We start from the raw sequence: 25,377 nt of genomic DNA, 5'->3' as shown, positions 1-25,377 counted from the left end.
GTCTTTTAACACGACGATGAGTTCAAAGAGAGCCCTCTCGCCTGGTGTCACTTCGGAGGACCCAAGGCTTCGCTACAGTTAGAAAAAAGAAAAAGAAACAAACGAAGACTCTGGCACCCTTCAACAGCAGCAACATCCAGCTCCCCTTGACATCTGCACCGATAACGACCAGTCACACAGAATTCAGCGCTGTCACCAACGAAGGCCAGACATCTTATGCAGCAGTGCTGGCCTTTGAGAATAAGTACCCCGGCGCAAATTTCATAGCCAGAGGGGAGAGTTCCCATAACTCCAAGAGATCATAAATCGGCTGAACTGCTTAAGAATGACAGCTAGTGTGTCCTACTCGATCCAGCTTTAAAAATCAGCAAGGGGATGATCTGCAAAGTCCCCAAATACATCACCATCGATCGAGTCCTCGAAGTGCCCAACATCGTTAGCACCAAGAGATGCACAGCAAAGACTGCTGAGGAAACATTGAAAATCGAGGCCACCCTCAAAAGACAAATCCATCCAGGGTCAGCCTTGGGATTTTAGGCACCTAACTGTTGCGTCTTTCCTTTTATTCTCTTCCTCTTTCTCTTTCTTTATTATTAGTCAGTCTTTTCTTCGGTAGTCTTGTTTGTAATTGTTAAGGTTATTTTGATATGTAGGATAACCTTCATCTATATTGCTTGTGGTTGAGTTTTTCTTTTCTCAGGAACATTGTAGATTCATGAAATCATATTAAATCGTTTCCTTTCATTATCCAGTCTCTCAGGAGTTTCTTGGGCACTGGGACTCTGGGCAAGTTAAACACCACTTAGTTTATCTTACTTATTATTAATAAACACTAGTTTCACAGTTAGTACACTACACAAAAATTCACAGGGAACAGAGATTACACCGACACAACCTCTCCGTCTAGTGTTTCGTTCTTAACTGAACTTTTTTCAGACTTCAAGTGAAGTCTCAACCTAACTTCTCAATTTGAGCTCCTCCTTAACTTCAACTAGGATACACCCTACTTCTTCTTGAGTGGCTTTCGTTGTTTCCGGTGCCACCCCTGTGTGAATCCTATTGGTTGTTCTAATCTATAGTAACCACCCGCTTGAGGTGTCAAAGTTCAGAATTTCCACTGGATTCATCAGTAATTTGTTTTGGCAAGTTGCTGCCTGTGTTTTGTCTCATTTTTCAAATTGCTATGACTGCAATTTGTTCCTACCACACTTCTACCTTCTCTTCACCATCATCTACCATAACTCTACCATCACATTTTCCTAGCTAATTCCCCTACATATATTTTTACAGACTTCTGTTGCATTCCTAACAACACTCGGCCACCTACAGGCAGTGACCTCAGTGCCTAAAATTAGCAAAGTTTCCCCCCAAAAAATACTTATACATAAAAATACAATGTTGAAAGCAATCACAAATGGCAATATATACAACAATGTTAGAACATTAGTTACTTGAAGGCAAATTATTCAGTAAAGTCTTAATGGTGTTGAGCTTGTTAATAACTAACACTCTGACAATACATATGAAAGCTAGTATGGTGAGTACTAACAAAACAATATTTACCATTGACATGATGGGTGAAATGTCAGTCTTGTATACATGGAAAAAATGTTTAGCTGCTTTAAGTTTGGACAATTTGAAATCTTTGACATGTTCAAAATAATTTATGTGGCTAGATAAGTTTAAGGTGTAAGTAGCAAAATGGTAGGTTTGTAGTACAAATAATTCAAAATAATTACTTCACAAGATGTCACAAAGGATTTGATGTTATTAAACATTATTTGAAATTTATTATTCCTGCAAGTGACTTTAGCTGTTAGTACTTGATTCTGTGAAAAGACTATCAATTCATCACACAAAATTTGAGCTTTGAAATCATGATTGTAAGGGATATATTCACAGTTATTCTCACCATTTCTGTCATTAATCAAATCATCTATGCAATACAATTTGTTAAGTGGCTCATAAAAACTCTGTATATTACAAACAAACTCGTTGGCTTCAAGCATGATACAGTCATCAAAGTCCTTGTTATTTAGCTGTACTAAAAGAAGGGAATTCTGTTGCAATGCAAAATGTACTATGTCTTAGTTCAAAACAATTTACTTGTTATTTACTAACATTGGGAAAGGGTAAATGGATATCAAGTTATTAACTTCCTTATTGTTAAATGGTATAACTAAAACAATGTGATCAGAAACCCTTTTCACTGTTATTAAACTATAGTAAGTAAGGACATCGCGCACAAGCGGCTTGAATTGGTGATCTAACATACACTTCTCTATAATGAGGTTTAACTCACTAGGACTGATAAGGTATGGTGATAAAATGTTCTTTGTAGACATCATAATGGCATTCAGAAGTTCTTTATAGTTTAACAAAAATGACTTTGTTTCAAACATTAATTGGTTCACCAGTTTAGACCTATGCAAATCATTTATTTCATTTGTAATGTTTTGAGCTACATTGTTAACAAAGTCCTTCAGTTTATTAATCAACTCTTGGTTTTTGTTAGCCGCATCAATAACCTTGTTCATAATTGTACCTCGTTCAGCCGCCCACATTTCTAACTTTTCTATTCTAGCTCTATCCTTATCTACATCACTATCAGTGGCCACACCAAACAAAGTGTTTAATGCTGTACCTATAAATGGAAGAAGTGAACGCTTCCTAATTCTCTTAGGTAAAACCTTGCTGATATCCTCTCTGAGTTTCAGTAAAATCGTATTATTTTGGTTACTATCTATGAAACTTTCAAGTTTACTCATAAGTTCCCTTAATTGTTATTGCTGTTGATCCACGGTTGTTATGTTAATCTTCACCACTGCGATATCATGTATCATCTTGACTTGACCGTGATCCTTTAAGATTGCTCCCTTCTTGATTTGCAAGAGGGAGATGCAGATATCACTCACCATGAGCCATAGTGAAATCCATTTCCTGCAAAATACATCCTAAGCAGTAAACCTTATACAACAATGTTATTGACCTGTTGCACTTGGTCTTATCTTTTCCTTCAATTGTATCTCAGAGTCACTAATGCTGATGAAGTATGGGAATCATTTACGTTACTGTTTTCTTTACTACTTGACTCCTTTAAATCTTTAAAATCCTTTAAATGTTCTTCTGACCAAATGTCGGAATGTACTACTTTAATATTGTTCCAATGTGCAACAGTTTCATTTAAAGTGGATTCATGCATTATTTTAAATTTATTTAACTTTAACTTTTCTATTACTCTATATGTACCTTGGAATTTAGGACTCACTTTAACATTAGGTCCTTCAACTCTATGGTTAAGCACATATACTTGTTGCCCTATTTTTAAATCTGGAACTGTTGATTTTTTATTGTAATACTTACTAGACTTTTGATGTAACTCCTTTAATCAAACCCTTGTACCTTTTACTGTCTCAAAAGTCCTTCTTGTCTTCCAAGCAACATAGTCTTGATAATTATAAGTATGTCTGGGTGGAGTTGCATCGTCTAACAGGGTTTTTGGCATTCTTTTCTGATAGCCAAATAACAGAAAGTGTGGGGTTTCACCAATAGATTCATTTACAGAAAGTGTGGGGTTTCACCAATAGATTCATTTACAGTGTTATTAATGGTGAACTGTACGTCTTCAAGAATTAAGTCCCAATCTTCAGTCTGTGGAGTCACTAAAGTTTTCAGTACATCCTTTATCTTACGATTTGTTCTCTCAACTGCTCCATTAGAGCTTGGTTTATAAGCTGTAACCTGACACTTGTTAATTTCATAAAACTCACACAATTTCTTTAAAATGTCACTAGACATGAATGTCTAGTAATTTTTCTAGATATCAGAGCTTCTGCTACAGTAGTTGATTCTCTATTTCTTACTGGGATGATCTCAACATATCTAGTCAAGTAATCTATGAAAACTAATATCTGAAGGTTACCTCTAGTTGTGTTTGGAAATGGACCTACAAAATCCATTGAAACTAATTGGAATGGAGTTAATTCTGATGGGTATTTCTCAAGAGGGGCCTTTACATTTACGTTACCTTTGTGTACGTTACAGATATGACAATTCTCAACAAATCTCTTAGCATCTTCATTGCAATTAGGCCAAAAATAGTTTCTAGTGACAGTTCTACATGTTTTCTTTATTCCAGGATGTCCTGACAACTTGTAAGAGTGTGTTAGTTCTAAAACTTCTAGGTTTAGTGTGTTAGGTACATACAAACGTGAACAAGCATTCGGTTCTTCTGATGTTTGATATAGAATTCCATTGATTAACTGAAATTCAGACTGATGATCCTCATTTTGCATTAAATTACCCACTATTTTTGTAATGTTAGCATCCTTTTGCTGTTCGATCTGAACCCTTTCCAAATCTAGATCTATGATCTGACAACTAAAGCAGAAGGTATTAGTTGCGATTCGTTTCTCAGTTTCTTCCTGCGACCTTGACAAGGCATCTGCTATAGTGTTATATCTACCTGGGATATATCTAAACTCTGGGGCAAATTCTAATACACTTATGAACCACCTGTCAAATTTCATATTATTTGTGAAAGCTCTTTTCTTGAATAGGTCACAAATGGGTTTGTGATCTGTAAGCACATTGACTTTATGTCCTAGCAATATATGCCTAATCTTTCGTAATCCCCAATATAGAGCTAAGCACTCACGTTCGGTAGTGCTATAATTTCTTTCTGCAGTATTCAAAACTCTACTTGCATAATATACTGCTCTCATTCTTGTTTTTCCGTGTTGCATTAAAACTGCACCTACACCTGTACTGGAAGCATCGCAGGCTAAGTAAAATTCCTTTGAAAAATCTGGGTACACTAAAATTGGATTTCTTGTCATCATTTCCTTGAGTGTTTGTAAAGCTCTTTCATGTTCTGCCTTCCATTCATAAAATACATCCTTCTTAGTTAAATCTGTTAAAGGTTTGGCTATAGTGGCAAATCCCTTAATAAAGGGCATGATAGTACCCTATCATGCCTAAAAATCTTCTCAAGGCTTTCAAGTTACTTGGAGCTGGATATGCTACAATTGCCTTTATTTTACCTTCCTACTTATGCAGTCCATTTTCACTGATGACATGTCCTAAATACTCTAATGATTTCATCATGAATTGACATTTATTAATTTTTATCTTTAATCCTGCACTCTTCAGTCTTTCTAACACTATTTCTAATGTCTTAAAGTGACTATCCAAGTCTTTACTGGAAATGACTACATCATCTAGGTATACTGAAACATCCTCTATATCTCTTAAGATTTGGAGCATTAATCGAGTAAAGGTTAATGGGGCTGATGTAAGACCAAAGGGCATGACTTCAAACTGTAAATGTTCCTTATGAGTACTAAAATCTGTAAAAAGGCTTGGACTCTTCATCTAAGGGCACTTGCCAATATCCACTGAGCAAGTCTAATGACGTAAATATTTTTGCTCCACCTAATTGAGCTAACATATCATTTATAACAGGCATTGGCATTCTATCTGGGATGGTGTGTGAATTTAATTTCCGATAATCTATTACCATTCTCCAACTGCCATCTTTCTTTGAAACTAACAAGAGAGGTGAATTATATGGTGATTTAGAAGGTACTACTACTCCATCCTTCTTCATTTCGTCGATTAACTGATCTACAATCGGTCGTTGACTTATTGGCAACTTATAGTTAGGTTTATAGAAGGGTTTAGTTCCATCTTGAATTAAAATCCTATGCTGCAAAGTATCTGTTCTTCCTAACTTATCTCCTAAAGCAATGACATTTCTGTACCTCTCTAATATTTGTAATAATTTAACTCTATTCTGAGGAAAGTCTGTTTTATTTACTTCTTTATTTAAAATTGAACTTTGTTCTGTGCAAGAGAAGAATGCTTTTTCACTCAGTGTTAGTAAAGGATTATTCACTACAATTCCTGTACAAAATTCTATACCAGACCTTTGTATTAGTCTTTTGTCTGAGTAATTCTGGACGTACGTCTCACAATTAGTACCATCCATGTGAACTAGGGAATTGTCCATCCTAACAAAGTCAGGTAAGTCTTCATTAGTTAGCATTACATCTTTTTCATGCAAGTCTTCGTCTGTTTTAGCTCTAAGACAAACCTTGGTTAGACATTGCGGGTACAAAACTACTTCTCGGTTAAGCACAAATCTGACAGTATGGTCATCTGCAGTACTAATTATACATATTTTTTCATCATCGTGTATCTCTGAGAAATAACAGACATCTGTTCCATCTGAACTTTCATCCAATAGTATTGTTGAGTTTAATTCATTTTTATTTAATTTCCCTAATAACATGACTTCATTGATATAATTTTTTTTCCTTACTTTCATCCATTATGAGATATGCACAATCAATTTCTGATTCATCTTCATCTATTGTTGAATGCTCATAATCAATCTGTGATTCATCTTCATAAATTTGTTCACATGTAATGATGGGTTCAGCTACAATGATTTGTTCAGAGGCATTAATTTGTTCAGATTCAATACTTTGTTCAGAGGCTATAAATTGTTCAGCTGCGATAAATTGTGCAGAGCTCTGAGTATCAGCTTGCATTGTTAATGTTATTTATTTGTGCACAATCTATCATAGAATCATTCCTGGCTAAGGACATTTCTTCAAAACTGTTATCTCTACTACTTATTTCACTATTATCCACTAAATCTGTGCTACCCGGGCTAGCATTATTCTCCATCTTAGTTTCTTGGATGTTCGCTTCTCTAGAAGATGTCGTCTCAGATAAACTGATCAGATTTATGCAAGACTTTCCTTCTTCTAGCTGAAAACAAACATTTTCTCTATTTCTGCGTTGCAAATTGATTTTATTTTCTCCACAATCTAAACATTATTCTACATCTCTGCATAGCTTTACATATTATGAAGTATATACAAATACCAAAACCAATTTACCATAAGGACAGGGTGATTATTACACCCAAATATAAGATAATACTACATCAAGTAATATAACATATTTTCCCCAATGGGACAAATAAATAAATATACATAGCAATAGAATGGTGCAAGTGTACAATTCAAGCCAAAATACCGAGGTGAAGGCTAAGGGCTATAAGCGAGGCAGGTAGGAGAGAAAAAGCTTAAGAAAAGGCAGATATATTAAGACTGGATATTTTAATATGACTAGGCCGTGTCCGGGGAAACAATATTCCCTGCTGCCACTGCTGAAAATTTAAGGGCCTCTAAGGATTTAAGGTAGTGTCGTTTAAATACTTTCGGTGACTTCCATCCTGTATACTTTCTAAGGTCATCAAAGTTCATATGGTGGAAGTAATTAATTGAGGTAGCTACCGCTCGGACATCATGTACGTGGGGTACTGAATCCGGGTTAGCCTGTTTGATAAAGTAAAGAATTTGTTGTCTAATTGCTTTTAATGAGATTGTTCCACCATTTTCTCTAGTGAATAAAGGACCTGAGGTTTTATTGGAAGTTCTGTTCAAAAATGATCTAAATGTCTTGACTGGACAAAGGGATAGGTCTTGTGGAAGTGGAACAATCTTCCACGGAGACCATCTGCTCTGAGGGTCTTCATTTTTGGCCAAGAATTTTTGATCTGGTAATAATAGAACTTCTCCAGATGGAAGGAAGTCAATGTGATTTGGTTCTCTAGAAAGAGCCGATAATTCTGATATTCTGGCTCCTGAAGCCAGGCTTACAAGGAATAACGTCTTCCTAAGAAGGGTTGTATAAGGACACGATTCATTGTTGGTGTCTGAAGCTAGTTTAAGTACATCATTCAGAAACCAGGAGACTGTATGGGGTCTGTCTGCTGGTCTTAATCTAGCGTAAGCCCTCGGAATTGATGAAAAATACGAATCTGTTAAATTAATGTTAAACCCAAACTGGAAAATTTTTCTTAAGGCAGATGTGGTTGTGGTAATAGTACTAGCTGCTAGGCCCTTCTCAAACAGGGTCCTAAAGAAAGTAACAGCTAGATTCGTATTCATCGTCTTTACCTTTGATTCCTTCAAGAAGGAGGCTAGTTTCTTTACCGCAGAGTCATATTGTCTAAGAGTGAATTCTCGTTTGTCTGACTCTAGAAAACGAGTGTTTACAGGATCCATCTTGACATCTTTTTGTGCCGCAAACTTCATGAAGTCCATAAAGTTAGGGCATTCTGAATCCACGAAGAAGCGTATACAGTCCTCGTTTGTACTAGTCGTGTTAGCCTCGGGTTGGGGATCCGTTTGGGACGGAGTCCCAGTTCCCTGAGTAAAGGATACCACTTGCTCTTGGGCCAGTTGGGAGCTACCAGAACAATCCGTCCTTTGAAGGATCTGAGCTTGTCCAGGACTTTCATAAGTAAATTTATTGGAGGAAATAGGTAAATATTCTTCCAATTGTTCCAATCTATGGACATGGCGTCCAAGGCCTGAGCCATGGGGTCCAGATTGGGGGCTACATAGTGTTTTAACTTGTGGTTGGATTCTGTGGCGAACAAGTCCACTTGAAGACCTGGGCACTGCTAACTGATCCATTTGAATGACCTGATGTCTAAGGACCATTCCGACTCTAGCGGAGTTGTCCTTGACAGTGCATCTGCCACTACGTTCCTTACTCCTGCCAGGTGACTTGCTGACAGATGCCATTGATTCTTTGCTGCTAACAAAGGTGTAAAAGTGGTTGAGCTTTGAGGCTGCTGAGAGAGTTGGCTCTGTAGCAGCATGTACTGATGTTGAGGTTGGTTCAGCTGGCCTACTGGGACCGCCTGGACCATTGCCTGAGGTTGGTTCGTTTGAAAAGGTTGGAACCTCCTTGCCCTTTTCTTTCCCTTAGGTTGACTTGTAGAAGAGTCAAACCTTCTTTTGGGAAACAGTCCCCAGCGAACTCGTAAGCTCTGGTTAACCCTGGCTGCTTCGCTTAAGACCTCATTAACCAGTGTCTCGGGAAACAGGTTAGCCCCCCAGATTGGCGCCTTGATGAGTCTATTAGGCTCGTGACGAATCGAAGCATCAGCCAGAACGTGCTTCCTGCAGTTCTTTCTGGCTACAGCGAAGTCATATACGTCACACTGCAAGGTGTGAAGTAATGACTTCGTTAGAATCTTGAACAAGGGCTCTTCTGTATATACCAGTGTTGTCATTTCTGCCATAGTGACAGAATTGATGGACCTGCACAAGCGACATCTGGCCTCATATTCTGCTTTAACAAGCGCTTCTGAGAGTCTGGGCAAGCGGTCGCTAAGGAGGGTTGTCGCACAATCCTGGCTCAACTTTCCTACCGAAAAGGTTGCTGGGGCATCCAGCCAACTTTCCGTACCTCCCGGGAGGAGCACGGATGGTAAATCCGTCTCCCTGATCTGAGGCATAGTTTTGTCCTCTGCTGCTGCCTGGAGTGTTAGCTCAAGAATCTTCGTTGTACGCGGGATAGGGGTGTCATCCGGGACCACGAACATGGTGAATGGGCTCTTGTGGCGAGTCAACTTAGTGTTCGCACACTCCCATTCGGCTAGAGTACGAACCCATGCTGACTGAGCCTGGTCCCTGGGGAAGATGACCGTCTCCTTCTGTACCTTGTCTTCCCTTATCAAAGCTTCCTCCGTCAGGCGTGCATACCCTGAAAAAGGAAACTGGAGACCCGGTGGGTAGAATTCAAAATCTTCTACTGGTTGGGTTCCATACCCCTCTATTAACAGCCTGCCCTCTGAGAATGGAGCATGGGCAGCTAGCCTCCAAGGGTTGTTATTCTTGAAGGGTGGCAGTTTCGAGGCGTCTGGTACAGCCAGAGGTTGCTGTGGGTGTCCGGACTGGAGGACTCCCTGCATTAGTGACTCCTGGCTTTCCATTCTTTGGGCTAAAGATTGGATCGACTGGCCTTATGTTTCCAGACTCGAAACCAGTTGGGCCGAGATCTCCTGGAACTTGGATTGAACCAGGTTGCCCATCTCTAGCATAAGCATGCTGGAAAAAGCGGCCGGGTCAAAACCTGAGTCCTGAGATCTCGGTTTTGCTAGTCTAGTCCTTGAACCCTGCCTAGGAGTTGCAGCTTTTTCCACGTCCGCCATCAGTTTGGGGGCTGATGACGAACTGGAGCGGCTCTCCCTAAGGGACTTCGGTTTGGAAGGCTTAGGGAGGGGCTTGGTAATAGTTCTACGGGTGTCTGATTTGGCTTTTACCTTAGGAATTACCGTCCCCGACCTGCACCCTGAAGTCGTAGGTCTCTTGGTAAAACCCTGAAAAGAAGATGAAGAAGAATGAGAGACGGACTAAAGGACAGTGCTTTAGCCCGTGTACCTACTGGCTCACTTACTCCCTTACCTTCATCCTGGGCGTCGGTTATCATGGGCTCGAGGTCCAGGTTGATCGCAGCAACCTCCTCGACTACATCATCTCCCAAGTCCTCCAGGTCTTCCGCCAGTATGGCTTGGGTCTCCTCGCAAATCCTGGCGATGATCGGGACCGCCAGATCCGCCGATACGGCTGCCGACATCTTAGCATTTGGGTATAACAGAGAACAGAGCTCCTCTGAAAGCATGTAGGGCTTCTTGCCCTTGGCGTTACGCCCAAAACCTCCTACCCAAATCTTGAGGGTGGCGAGAGCTGAGTCCTTGACGGCCTGCAGGTTCTGGAAGAGACATTTACTTTTAGAACCACAACCTTAAATTAAGGTATGACTATCTGAAAAATGTCTGCAGAATATCTCAATATCTCATTCCATGAGCCGGTACCTACCGTGTCGGTAGTGAGCTCTAGCACCAAGTTGTAGCAGATCTCACACCCATCTGGGTGCCAAACTACCAGGTCGTCAACTTGGACCGCGCAGCCCGCATGAGTGCGACACACCTCGTGTCCGCACGGTTGCTGCAGGATTGCAGTACAAGCTGTCTCTTGACAGCGCACCATCTGTAGATTAAAAATTGATACATGAGTATCACTGAATAGCCCGCCGGAGTTGTATCCGGCGGAGCATGCACTAAACTAATCATTGATACCGGAATATCGTTATATGTAGACCCGCCAAAGGGAACATGCTCACTACTTCAGAAAGCTGAAACGATTCCGGCGGCATGCAAAATATAAAAATAATCATTTTATCCTCTTCCGTTCGCTTTCTGGCCCCGTTTTGCGTACTCCTCTATAGTAATAGGCTTGGTGCCAACAGAACAGGGAAAAAGGGGTTAACCCTGGCCTGGATCTGCCGGCACTGGTGAGGTTTTCTTAGTTTGCACTAGAACACCTTTCTTAGCTTATGTCTGTTGTCGCCGGGATGGGACACAGAGGTATAATGACAAATGAGGGGGGGAGAGAAGCTAGGGAGAGGAAAAAACCGTGCATTTATTAGGTCTTAGGGTACCCGCCAGGATAGAATACCTGGCGGAGTAAACCAGCCAGATGCATAAAAACTTAAAATTAAAATTTTTAAATAAGATTTAAAATTAACCATTATTTTATCGTGCCATGTCCCGTCCCACTTCCACGCTATCCTCCACTATCCCCGGATCCGGTGAGGAATCAAATCAGGGAAAATAGGTAAAACCTAGGCCTGATCGTATCCATAAGAAGCTTTGTTTGTTATATAAATACAGAACGAGTTCTAGTCGGATTCCGGACCCGCCGAGGCGAGAGGATAGGCCATGGAGTAAGGCTAGGGGATAGGAAAGGCGATACTGAGTAAGTACGCGGTGAATACCGTCCTGACGAGCCGGGTAGTCAACCAGGGCTCGTCTGGGTGGGTACCCCTGTACCCCCACTAACTACCTGAGATGAGGAGCACCACTCCCCCGACTGGACCCCCCCATCTTCCCCCGCGAGAGGGGAAGGGGCTCGGTTGGCTACTTGGGGTAGCGCTAGCGAGCTGAACACCCAACAGGTGGGATGGGGGAGGGAGGTCGCCTCGAGGAGTGGTACACTCGTGATCAGTTGTTCACTACAACCGGCCAGGTGGTTCACCTCCCGGTAATAAGTGGATCCAACTGATCACTGGGACAGCCGGTTTATAGGCCGACTGTCCACTAATACAATACAATAATATGATACTTTATATGATAAAAAACACAAAATAAAACTTCTGGCGCGAGAGGGGTTAAAGGGATGAGGGGGATAGGTGCATATAATGAAATAAAGAGTAGCTAGTTTAACCTTCGCAAAATCGGAATGATCTGGTCAGGTCGGCCAGGGGGCTCTGAGCAGCTAGCCTAACCCTCCAAACGCGTAAATTTTAATTACGATCTGGAGTGGTAGGCCAGGGTGGCTCAAGGATAAACGCAGGAATAACTAGGCTTAAACCCGCAATGAGATCCCGACCTGGTCCTGTACGGAAGGAGGAGTCCTCGTAGGTAACCAAGGGAAGGGAACAAGTACGACCCTCATCCGCCAAATAAGGTCTGATTATATAGGCTATAACCGCTCTCATGCCAAGAAATTATTATACATAACACGTCAGAATCTATAAAAACACGTAAGTTTGGAGTACAGTGGTACCTCGAGATACGAAATTAATCCGTTCCGAGGCGGCCTTCGTATAATGAGTTTTTCGTATCTTGGAACAAATTTTACATGTAAAATGGCTAATCCGTTCCAAGCCCTCCAAAAACACCCCAGTAAATTTCATAATAAAGCTAAATTGACCTATAAACAATGAAATACTACAACAATTTGGACCATTCAATACCTAAATTAAGAATAAAAATCCAAAAGCTGTAAATAAAGTGTTTATAATTATTATTACTGTAACGTAAAATGTGGAAGCTTACCTTTCGAGTGAGGCTATCTCCGAAAGTGGCGGCAGAGGAGGAGGAGGACAAACGGCAGATACGTACACTTAACTTTATGAAACACATAAAAAAATGTCAGAAAAACAAACTAAACTTTACAAAACAAATTAACAAAACTGTAACACTTAACTTTACAAAAAACTTAAAATAAAATTTATTTTGTCTTTTTTTTATTTTTACATTTCTTTTTACTTTTTTATAACTTTACGTAATTTCAATTTCTTCACCACCGAATGGATGCCAGTCCGTTTACGGAATTTTTCGAACCACCCATGACAAGCCTTGAACTCTGGGGTTGCCATTGATGTCCCCTCTCCGCCGTCGTCTTCAGCTTGGGCAATCAAATCGCCGAAAATAGCGCTGGCCTTCTGGCAGATTGCCGTCTCGGTTATCGTATCGCCATCGATTTCTTTGTCCTCGATCCATACAAGAAGCAGCCTTTCCATTTCATTATGCACATGGCTCCTCTTGTTGGACAAAATAGTGACGCCCTTGGAAGGTGTAGCTGCTTTGATGGCTTCCTTCTGCTTAAGGATGGTGCCTATCGTCGACGGATTTCGGCCGTATTCCTTAGCGATCACACTCAACCGCAACCCAGCTTCATACTTTTTTATTATCTCCATTTTTGTCCCCATAGAAAGCATTCTCTTCTTTCTGTGAACTTCAGCAACTTTCTTGGGACCCATGACTCTATGTACTGTACGTAATTAAGTTACGTTCTCACAACACGATAAAGTAGCACAACACGATAATATGTACTGCAACGAAATCACTAACGAATTTACGTTACTAAACGAAATCGTTGGAGCGAACGAATGCCGATTGCGTACGGTAAAGTTTCGGGTGCGGAGTGGCCGAGCTAAAGCACGCCAACACGTATGTATAGAAGATGCATGATGGGAGGGATGCTGTCCAGTAGGAGAGAAGGATCTCATGGCTTGGCTAACATCAGGAACCAATGGGAGAGCAGGAGGATGGTAGCGAGTTTCCAAATTGTTATGGGGCGAATCTCGGACTTTCAGAAACCTTTCGTATCTTGAAAACTTTTCGTATGTAGAGCAGTAAAATTTTTCGTCTTTGCTTTCGTAACTTAGATTTTTCGTAAGTTGAGCCTTTCGTATCTCGAGGTACTACTGTAACTGCAATTATAATATCCACGCGACTACAGTTAGTATGGGTGACCAATTGAAAGTCATCATAAATAAGGTCGCGGGTAGCGATGCATGAAATGGCTGACTCGGGAACGGCGCATGCAGGTTCCCGATATATAAACAAAGCCATATATAATTTTATGATCAACATCGCTACTAAAATTATCTTATATAGACTCTTGAAGTACTTAACTTAGATCCAGAAGATTCCTGACGTTCAGACATCGTAAATAACACACAATAAATCCAAAATAGGCTTCCAATCATAAACACGTGTGAAACACAGTAGTGCTATAAAAGGAATGGCGATCGAGGCAGTTGTAGCAGTAGCAGGCAGTAGATGGCTTTGGTACGGCTCCTCTTTGGAACGGGGGAAATTGACAAAGGAAGAGAATAAATGGCAGGAGACCTCTGGTAGTGTTTCACTCGCCCCAGTTTTTATACCGACACCCTATACAGGGGTGAGCGAACCAGATTTATTCTAGTATAATCCAATGTAGCTTTTTCTCTTGTATATTTAGCAATCTTGTATATTTAGCAATATTTATACCTTAGAAATGAGTGCTATAGGAATATTTCAGGGAGCGACACAGGTTAGGCCCAGAAAATACTACACAAAGTCCTGAATGCAATATGTAAAGTAGAGTATATCAAGAGTAAAAGAGTGAATGTATGTAATTCCTTACTTTTAGTTTAAAGTTGTCATGCTATGTAACCCTGGACAAAGTTTTTTGTGGCCACATAGCCTACATCATTCAGGGTTTCTGGGATTCAGGAATGTAAAAAAAATATTATATTAATACATATGTAGTAAGTCCTCTATGCATAGTAGTACATACAGTATACCATACAGTGGTTTATAAGATATAACATGTATAAAACTTAGTTAGGAATTCCTTACATACTTACCAACTTTTAGTGAGTATCAAAGCTGTTAGCTAGGTTGTGGGAGATGGAGATGGAGATAGTATGCATGTGTAGGGAGCCTGCAATGATAAGGATAATTAGTACAAGGTAGGACGTATGTGTATGTACAGTAATAGAAGTTCTAGTATGTATTATTTCAGGTTATATATTTCAGAAAGCCATGTTTAGTACTAGGTACAGTAAAAACAAAAAAAAGATGAATTCCATACCTAACTTCAGTGTGCTTTATACAGATGACAGGCTAGGATGAGAGCTTGAGAAGGTGATGGGCAGCCTGGAATGATATAGAATATTAAAGGACAGTATGTAACCACTTAAGTACAAAATGTACTGTTACATAATTAACAATTTATACACAATAAAAACAGTTGAGAATTCCTTACCTTTAGTGAAATGAAGAGATGTAGGCTATGTAGAGGTCTGGTTTATGTACGTTACAAGGTGCATGTCAGTCTGGAATGATAATGTACATATGATTAGTAAAGTTACATTTACTAAATAGTACACTATGTATGTACATAGTATAATATATTACATATGTAATAAAATGTATAAACATTCATAAAAAAAAAGTTTCCTTACCAAATTCTAGTGGTTGGCTTGCTTACTGGGATGGGCATATGGTATGTAGATGAGAGTGGCTGGGCTATGGAGTGGAATTTGCAGGTGCTTGGGAGTCTGGAAAGATAAAAAATAAAAATGATAAGAGTATTAACTACTGCACACAATAGGTATTATGTAGTATTATTTACTGTTTGACATATGTACAATTAAAAAAATGAAGAATTCTTTTACCTGATGGAGTTGGAGAGGTCATAATGGTAGTCGTATCAACTTATTTGGGCTCTGAGGAGGCTACATCTAGATCAGGAAAGAATGATAGGGTACAAAATAAGGTGGATGTAGTACTTAGTGTACATATTTACACTTTTTTATAAAATTTCTATTAGCAATTTATAAAATATTTTAAAAAATTGTTAAGGATTCCTTACCTGATGAATAGGGCGAGACATCAAAACCATGGAAAGGCTCAGGGTCATCTGGGTCATCCTCACTATCAAATGGGTCTGGAATGATACATAAAGAAAAATATTAGGTTATGCAACATCAAACACATTGTAATAGTGTACATAGTATGTATGTCATAATGTAGTACAAACAATTTCCAACATGAAAATGAGAAAAATTAAATTTCTTACCTGCTAGAGGTGGACGGGCTGCTACGGAGGGTCCAGGTAGTACAGGGGGATCTGGATTTGGCACCACTTCTGCAATAAAATACAAATCATGAAAATTAATGAAGTTACAATACACTAACATTTATATGTACATTAAAAAATTAACACATTCATATTAGTAGTATGTATGTACATTTTATAATACAGTATGTAAACAAAATAAATTAAAAGAGTTCAGAATTCCTTACCAGGACTAGGAGTGGGAGGTGGTACTGGAGACTTGTGGAAGAAAGTGTCAAGCCTAGACTGCACACTTTTCTTCATCTGCTTCTCCTTCAGGGTTTCCTTGTAAAAAGTTACCAAATCCATGATCCCTCTCCGGATTTTGTCAGACCTGACAACGTTAGGGTCTTCTCCCTCAAAAGAAGCCAAGGCTCTCTCCAGATGAGTAAAACCCTCTGACAAGCCTTTAACAGTTAACCCTCTTACGCCGACTGGACGTATTTTACGTCGACATTTTTTGTCTCCCGTGTGCCGACTGGACGTATTTTACGTCGACTTACAAAAGTTTTTTTTAAAATTCGCGGAAAAATACTTATAGGCCTACCAGCCTAAAACTTTTGAATCACGCACCTTGGGGGATGCTGGGAGTTCACGGATCAAGGTGTTGTTTTGTTTACAATCGTTACGCAGGCGCGCAAGCGCGAATTTCTTTCTTGCCGCACTAAAAAGTATCTGTGACACATCTCGGAAATTATTTCGTCACTTTGACATAATTTTTGTACCATTGTAAATTAGCCGTTACATGGAGTATTATATATGAAAATGTGCGCATTTTTATGTAGAATACAACAATAAAATACTCATGGAAAGATTGTAGCTTTTTATCAGTTTTTTGAGATATTTTCATATAACGATAATTGCCAAAATTTCAACCTTCGGTCAACTTTGACTCTACGAAATGGTCGAAAAACGCAATTGTAGCTAAAACGCTTATATTCTAGTAATATTCAATCATTTACCTTAATTTTGCAACTAATTGTAAGTCTCTAGCACAATATTTCGATTTATGGTGAATTTATGAAAAAACTTTTTCCTTACGTCCGCGCGGTAACTCTTCCGAAAAAAATCATACATGCGATTGTGGTAATGTTTGCACCATTTTAAAATTAGCCGTTATATATGTAAATGTGCGCAATTTCATGCACAATACAACTAATAACAACCCATGGTTGTAGCTTTTATCAGTTTTGAGATATTTTCATATAAATAACGATAATTGCCAAAATTTCAACCTTCGGTCAACTTTGACTCTACCGAAATGGTCGAAAAACGCAATTGTAAGCTAAAACGCTTATATTCTAGTAATATTCAAGCATTTACCTTCATTTTGCAACAAATTGGAAGTCTCTAGCACAATATTTCGATTTATGGTGAATTTATGAAAAAAATAACATTTTCTTTTCGTCCGCGCGGTAACTCTTCCGAAAAAATCATACGTGCGATTGTGGTAATGTTTGCACCATTTTAAATTAGCCGTTACATAAAGTTTTATATATGAAAATGTGCGCAATTTCATGTAGAATACAACAAAAAATAATTGAAAGTTGTAGCTTTTCTCATTTTTGAAATATTTGCATATAAAACACGATAAATAGAAAAAAACCACGTTCGGTCAACTTTGACTCTACCGAAATGGTCGAAAAACGCAATTGTAAGCTAAAATTCTTACAGTATAGTAATATTCAGTCATTTATCTTCATCTTGAAACAAATTCGAAGTCTCTAGCAAAATATTTAGATTTATGGTGAATTTAAAAAAAAATCTTTCCTTCCCTCCGCGCGCGGATTCTCCGCCACAAATCTCCGAAATACGTACGTCCCATTCTCGGAATATTTGCTCCGTTTCATATTAGGCATTTCATAGAGTTTTATATATGAAAATGTGCGCAATTTCATGTAGAATAAAACGAAAAATATTTGAAGGTTGTAGCTTTTCTTATTTCCGAAATCATTGCATATAAAAAATATATATTAAAAAAATTCGACATTTGGTCAACTTTAACTCGTCAGATATGGTCAAAAACTGCAATTGTAAGCTAATACTCTTACAGTATAGTAATATTCAATCATTTGTCTTCATTTTGAAAGAAATTGGAAGTCTCTAGGACAATATTTAGATTTATGGTGAATTTTTGAAAAAAATATTTGTTTACGTCCGCGCGTTACGAATTCATGCATTATTTTGTGATAATATTTTCTCTGTGTTGCTTTTATCGTTTTACAATGTGTTATATACCAAAATGATCGCAATTTAGTGTACATTACAACGAAAAAAAGTAACTTGTTACCTTGAACCGTTTTGCGCACAGCGCGATTTGAATACAATTATATATGAAATTTCGTTTTTGCGCTATCATATATCGCATTATTTATATAGGATAATGATAATTATTTTCATTTCTGATGGTTGCATACTAAACTTCAGGCAATGACAAAAAAAGGAGCCAAAAATGAACTCTTAATCTTGATAACTAAGCGCGCTGTGATTTTTTGAACAAAATATTTTTTCCGCTTCCGCGCTCACTCCGAAACCCCTCCGGCACACGGGAGACAATTTTTTATTTACCGCTCCGGCGTAAGAGGGTTAATAACCTGGGTTTTGGGTCTGGTACCTCTATGACAACTCCTCTTCATGGGATGCCAGCAGCTCTGTAACATCCTCAGCTTCCAGATCTAGTTGCAGCCTCTTGCTTAGCCCTACGATTTTCCTTGTCACAGTCTCGACGTCTTCTGCCTGGTCAAAGCCTTCAAAACTGTGCACAAACTGTGGACACAGTTTCTTCCAGGCCCCATTTAAAGTGGTCGTCTTCACCTCGTCCCAAGCACTTGCAATGTTCCTGACTGCATCAGCGATGTTGTAGCCCTTCCAAAACTGTTTCAGAGTCAACTCCTTGTTACCTTCGATGGCCCTCAAAGCAGAGTGTATTGTCTTTCTAAGGTAGTAAACCTTGAAGTTAGCAATTACTCCCTGGTCCATCGGCTGTATAAGCGATGTTGTATTTGGTGGAAGGTACACCACCTTCACATTAGGGTGCATGTTGCTTAAATTTGAAGGGTGACCAGGGGCATTGTCTAAAACTAAAAGAACTTTAAAAGGCAGACCCTTCGAAGACAAATACCGTTCCACTGCTGGTACGAAATGGTCATTGAACCAATCTTCGAAGACCATCAAGGTAACCCAAGCCTTCTTGTTTGACTTCCAAATGACAGGGAGTCGACTCTTGAAAATGCCCTTGAAAGCCCTGGGATTCTCAGCCAAATACACTAGCAAGGGCTTAAGTTTCAAGTCGCCACTTGCATTGGCCCCAAAGAGTAAAGTCAGTCGCTCCTTACCAGCTCTATGGCTAGGTGCTGACTTCTCCTCCTTGGAAAGGTACGTATGGTTGGGCATCCTTTTCCAAAATAAGCCAGTCTCATCTACATTAAAACTTGGTCAGCTGTGTAACCACCACCCTTAATTATTTTAGCCAAACCACTAGGAAAACTTTCTGCTGCTTCGTTATCAGCACTAGCAGCTTCACCTTGCAGCTTCACATTATGCAAATTAGCATGAGCCTTAAAACGGTTAAACCAACCTCTACTCGCGGAAAATTCTCCACTAGCACTGCCTTCCCCATACTCTTTCACTACTGCCTCATGCAGCTCTCTAGCCTTCTCCTGGATCACACTTAGGCTCACTGGAACACGTCGCTCAGGGTGACCAGATGTCCCGTATTTGACGGGATTGTCCCGTATTTATGACATTTGTCCCATGTCCCGTATCGACCCTCCCTGGGACGCCTTTTGTCCCTTATTTTCAATATCTACAAAAAAAAAAAAACTAACGAAATTTGTACTGAGCATCCCCCAGTCAAACGATCAAGTGGAGCGAGTGTTCTCTCTGATGGGCCATCGATGGGGTGGGTGTAGGAACCGGTGCAGTGTAGAGATGATAAAGTCAGAACTACAGATAAAGTGCAATTTCACACTGTCCTGTTCGGAGTTCATCACATATGCTCAAACCAAACACCATCTCTTGAGAGCAGTTGGATCTAGTGCACAATAGGACAAATGAAAAATAACTTAACAACAATGAGGAAAATAATTTTAAAAGAATTATTGAAAGGTTTTCATCATATGTATTTTATTGTCTGCAATTTATTCAATATATTACGGCAAGTCACTTTTGTTATTAATATCCTTCATAGCTGCAAAACATGCTTGATTGCAATATTCTAATGCTTTGACACATGTAATGAACAGCTGTTTGTAACAAAATCTACAACGAATGCACTTTAGGACAAAAGAAAAGTCAATAAAGAAGGCTGAGAAGGACTTTGCCTGCGTCACTGCGTGCATAACTTCGCATAAGTTGTGTCTATATTGTTCAACTACCTCTTCAATTTAAGTGTCCCGTATTTCAATTTTCAAAATCTGGTCACCCTGACGTCGCTGGTTCTGGTCCTCCAGCCAGATCATCAGCAACTTCTCCATTTCCACAATGCTCTGGCTACGTTGCTTCACGTTAATCACCGTTGTCTTCATTGGTGCAGCATCCTTAACGTGCTTCAGAATACGTTCCTTATCGTTCACTATGGTTACCACCGTTGTCCTGCTAAGCCCTAAAGCACAACCTATCTCGGTTTTCGTCTCTCCCTTCTCAGAACGTTTAATAACGTCGTACTTTACCTCCATGGTGATGACCTTCCTCTTCTTAGATGAACTATCATCGGAGGAAGTACTCTGCCATTTTGGAGCCATAGTAAAGGCAAGAAAACTGCTAAAAATTCAGCAACGTAGCAAGGCACAACCTAGCGAAATGAAGGCAACCACACGATTGAAGTGGCGTTGTTTGGTATTGTTACGCTCCACAGCGTCCTCGACCAGGCTAGGTCGTTGTCCGGTCAATTTACCTTACAGTTAATAGCGTAAATTAATTTATGGGCCCTCTGCTCAGAAACTAGTTCTGCATATGAGGTATCGTTAAAAAGCATAAAAAAACGTCGTGACCTTTGAATTTGTGTTGTAATCTAACCAGAAACTTAGTTTTTTTTATTATTATTACTGTAAACAAGAAATGATTTTTTCATATAGTATGCGATTTTGAATACGGTTGTAAACTTTGAACGTCGTAAGCCTATATCCATTCGCTCGGAAACTAGTTCCGCATATGAGGCGTCATTAAAAAGCATCGAAAAACGTTGTGACATTTGAATTTGTGTTGTAATCTAACCACAAACTTTGTTTTTTATTATTACAGTAAACAAGAATGATTATTTTTACATAGTATGCATTATATTGAAAACTGTTGTAAACTTGGAACATCATAAGCTAGTATCCATTCGCTCGGAAACTAGTTCGCATATGATGCGACATAAAAAGTGTCGAAAAAACATCATAACCTCAAAATTTGTGATGTAATCTAACCAGAAACTTATTTTTATTAATATACTGTGCTAAACTAGAAAGGATTTTTAACATAGTATGCGTTTTTTAAAAGCGTCGTGAACTCGGAGCGCCGTAAGCTTTAGCGTCGTAAATCGGAAAAAGCGTCATAACCCAGGGCAGATTTTTTAATGAATATTTAAGAAAACTCGTCGTAAGCCGGGGACTGCCTTATATGAAAACAGAGCTTGAGTAGGATAAAATCTTTCTTCTAATACTACAAACACTTCCTTAATATGTTCAGTGTGACATTACCCAAAGCATTAATCTGTTTTCCTGCTATTCCTCTTATAGTTCTACCAGGACCTTGTATTTCTGTATCTGCAAAGCCTAAATGCTTTGTTAATGTTTGTTTATCTATAATATTTACTGTCCTGCCTGTATCTAAAAGTATTGAGCATTGTTTACCATCAATTCTTGTTTGGAAGATAGGTAAATCATCTTGGCATGTTTCCCTATCCTTCACTGAGAATACTATCTCTTTATTTCCTTCAAAAGGCAACTTGAAATTATCTTCCTGACCTACAGTGACTATTTCATTCTCCTTTTCTACTGGTAAGGAAGTTCTCTTTTGTACTACCACCTTCGGTAATTGTCACTGCGTCTGATTATTATTTTGGGGTGTACTTCTTTGAGAATTATAGTTGGTATTATTATTAAGCCAACAATTCTGTGTTAGGTGACCTGTCCTATTACAATGGAAACAATACCTTGGTCGCCTACAATTTTGAGTTGTGTGGTTGGAATAACCACAATTGGCACAATTTTGTTCCTGTTTATTATTTTGTGTTCTATTATCTCCTGGACTCCGGTTATGCGTTGGTCTGAACGAACTTTGATTTGGATTGCCATTGTTTGGATTTCCCCTGTGCTGTTGAGGCCTATATCTACTATTTCTGTTTGCTTGGAAAAATTTCCCATTACTGTTATTATTCCTAGGATCTTGTTTCACTGGTTGTCTTTGGTTGAAATTTCTAGAGCTGTCTGGAACACTATCTGTCCTTCTCTGAAAATTATTCTTATTTCTACCAGGGTTTCCATTACTTACATAACCTGTGAATTCTTTTGCTAGATGCAGTCTTTTGCACAATTCCTTTTGCATGAACCTTAAAGCTGCGAGACTATCATGCTTGGGATCAGGTTCCGTTTATCTTCCTCACCGATAGCGTCATATACTATACCATGGGCTATGTAGTTTAATACCTCCCTCAAACTCACTAAATATCCTACATCATCATTAAAAGCATCGCGATCGCCAGTAACTACCTCTGTTCTCTTTAAATCAATAGTTAAGTTATGGATGGCATTTTCTACATCAGTATGGAGGTTTGCTATACTGTTACCATCATATTTCTGGTGTAAAAACTTACTGAGATTGTACCATCGATCTTGCTGGGTGATAGGTTCCCAAATTTCAAAACACACCTTGAATTCTGCAAAAGTTTTAATTTCCTGGAACTTGAAGGAATTTAACGTTCTATGAGCGTCTCCTTTCTCTGAACTAACATAGAGTAATGCTTCATCTATTTTCTTGCGTTCATCGGTAATTCTACTGGATGAAATCCGACTTTCGGTGTCTGCTATCCACTGCGATACCGAATACGCTTCTAATTTATTCTTTTCAGGATGACTCTTTTCTACATTACCGCAAAAGCGTGTAGCCTGTGTTATTACAGCAGCCTGTGCCATTCTAGAATACCTAGGTACTTGCAATGGGTTATTAATGTTATTAGTGTTAGCAAAAATCACACTAGTCGTGGGTATATTTGCTACTGTCGAAAACGGTACTCTGCGTGGACTTTCGCTATGCGATCGTCGTGTGGGAAAATTGGTCTGATTAATTAATCTCGATCATCTGTCAGGGGTTGGACGTAGGCTATAATGATTCGAGTCGGGAGTTCTGCTTCGTTGCAACCTGGTGATAATTTCATGAAAATTTCTATTCGTTTCATACTACAGCGGGACTAGATACAATTTAAAAAAATTAGATGCATTGTTGTACTTACATTATTTTCATGTTGGCAGAAGTCTGTGGTCCCTATCTTGCCTATCTAATTTCCTTATACGTATCTACGTCTACGGTTTTCTTCCTTCAATCTGGAAAAACATTAACATTAGTACATGCCGTTATTCCTTATTCACACCACTGCACTTTGTGAACAGAATGACAATATCTTTATGGTTCTAGATTTATCACACAACGATAAAGGAAGAAAGTAAATTATTTTATCTTACAAAATTACGGCAAAAAAGAATTCTTTTTCTCAAAGCTGATTGTTATGAATTATTTTTATAAAAGCATTATTATTATCATTGCAGTGCGGTGTGAGAAATTTATTTTTTAATTTATCATCAGACGTTAATCTATTAGGATACTTCAAACTTTTCTTCTTTCTTCTATTTCGGGTTGCGCTGAACACTTCCGCGTTGCGGGTGAAATCCTCTTGCGCCGCTGTTGAAGTCTACTGCGCTGCCGTTGCTTAGCGCCGCCACTTCAGCTTCATCCGTCGTTTGGGGAAATCGTAGCACTGTATGGAAAATTTGGCGCTATCTCGATCTTCACGATATTTTAGCGCTGTTAGGTTGATTGAAGAATTAAGTCAATCGTTTTTCCATGAAGTTTCACTGCGCTGAATATGAAATTCCTCTAGGTCCACTCTTAAGCGTTCTTGCGTTTTCTATTAATGCATTGTCGTGTTGATATGACTTACGAATGCGGCAATCCTGGTTCAGTATTCTTCGTAGAAATTCACTGCGTTTCGTCGCTCTCGCTTCGTTTGCCGTCTCAGCTGTTTTGAAGTTGTTATGACTACTCGTCGGCGATACCCAGTCTCGGAGATGTGTTTCGTTGTTCTTCGCCGCTTTTTTCTTTCTTCGTCCTTTGAGTTATTGAACTCGGAAATTTCTTCTTTTTAATGGTAGAGTTTGTGCCTTGGAATTTTTCTGTTATTTATTGGTTTTTGTTCTAGCGCTTAGGGATTAGCACTCCTTTAATAATGGTTGGTCGGTACTTTATATTTTCTTCTCTGTTTAATTTTCTACTGTGTTTGTGTGTGTGTGTTTCTTAAGTTTCACTCTATATGTTGGTGTTTGCACTTAGAATCCACAACTGTTGAGCACCAAGTTTTTTGTTGCGTCTTTCCTTTTATTCTCTTCCTCTTTCTCTTTCTTTATTATTAGTCAGTCTTTTCTTCGGTAGTCTTGTTTGTAATTGTTAAGGTTATTTTGACATATGGGATAACCTTCATCTATATTGCTTGTGGTTGAGCTTTTCTTTTCTCAGGAACATTGTAGATTCATGAAATCATATTAAATCGTTTCCTTTCATTATCCAGTCTCTCAGGAGTTTCTTGGGCACTGGGACTCTGGGCAAGTTAAAACACCACTTAGTTTATCTTACTTATTATTAATAAACACTAGTTTCACAGTTAGTACACTACACAAAAATTCACAGGGAACAGAGATTACACCGACACAACCTCTCCGTCTAGTGTTTCGTTCTTAGCTGAACTTTTTTCAGACTTCAAGTGAAGTCTCAACCTAACTTCTCAATTTGAGCTCCTCCTTAACTTCAATTAGGATACACCCTACTTCTTCTTGAGTGGCTTTCGTTGTTTCCGGTGCCACCCCTGTGTGAATCTTATTGGTTGTTCTAATCTATAGTAACCACCCGCTTGAGGTGTCAAAGTTCAGAATTTCCACTGGATTCAACAATAATTTGTTTTGGCAAGTTGCTGCCTGTGTTTTGTCTCATTTTTCAAATTGCTATGACTGCAGTTTGTTCCTACCACACTTCTACCTTCTCTTCGCCATCATCTACTATAACTCTACCATCATTGTAGCATAATTCTACCAGTGGATTTTCCTAGCTAATTCCCCTACATATATTTTTACGGACTTCTGTT

The 25,377-nt window shown here is 39.1% G+C and overlaps 1 protein-coding gene and 1 long non-coding RNA gene across 2 annotated transcripts; both read right to left on the bottom strand.

The window, feature by feature from the left end:
• Nucleotides 1-808: 808 nt before the first annotated feature.
• LOC135201664 (uncharacterized) lies at nucleotides 809-25,087 on the bottom strand. Its single transcript, XR_010311578.1, has 3 exons — nucleotides 23,849-25,087; nucleotides 23,479-23,569; nucleotides 809-2,940 (listed from the first exon to the last, which is right to left on the bottom strand). It is a non-coding gene; the product is annotated as an uncharacterized LOC135201664 (long non-coding RNA).
• On the bottom strand, nucleotides 14,192-16,818 carry LOC135201315 (uncharacterized protein UU046-like). Its single transcript, XM_064230175.1, has 9 exons — nucleotides 16,235-16,818; nucleotides 16,008-16,076; nucleotides 15,801-15,875; nucleotides 15,604-15,669; nucleotides 15,391-15,486; nucleotides 15,192-15,261; nucleotides 15,018-15,082; nucleotides 14,791-14,867; nucleotides 14,192-14,645 (listed from the first exon to the last, which is right to left on the bottom strand). The coding sequence occupies exons 1-4, from the start codon at nucleotides 16,353-16,355 to the stop codon at nucleotides 15,644-15,646; spliced, it is 291 nt and encodes a 96-aa protein (XP_064086245.1). The 5' UTR covers nucleotides 16,356-16,818; the 3' UTR covers nucleotides 14,192-14,645; nucleotides 14,791-14,867; nucleotides 15,018-15,082; nucleotides 15,192-15,261; nucleotides 15,391-15,486; nucleotides 15,604-15,643.
• Nucleotides 25,088-25,377: the final 290 nt, after the last annotated feature.

Source organism: Macrobrachium nipponense, chromosome 28 (genome assembly GCF_015104395.2).
Source record: "Macrobrachium nipponense isolate FS-2020 chromosome 28, ASM1510439v2, whole genome shotgun sequence".
NCBI classification, from domain to species: domain Eukaryota; kingdom Metazoa; phylum Arthropoda; class Malacostraca; order Decapoda; family Palaemonidae; genus Macrobrachium; species Macrobrachium nipponense.
Note: the sequence above shows the minus strand (reverse complement) of the source record. Positions and strands in the feature narration are given on the sequence as shown.

Bases quoted from the DNA above. Each gene is read 5' to 3' on its own strand.
- LOC135201315 (XM_064230175.1), bottom strand. From the start codon at position 16,355: ATGGATTTGGTAACTTTTTACAAGGAAACCCTGAAGGAGAAGCAGATG. The intron at 15,876-16,007 runs GTAAGAAATTTA...GTATCATTCCAG, and splicing joins AGCCCGTCCACCTCTAGCAG to ACCCATTTGATAGTGAGGAT. The intron at 15,670-15,800 runs GTAAGGAATCCT...TTCCTGATCTAG, and splicing joins TGTCTCGCCCTATTCATCAG to ATGTAGCCTCCTCAGAGCCC.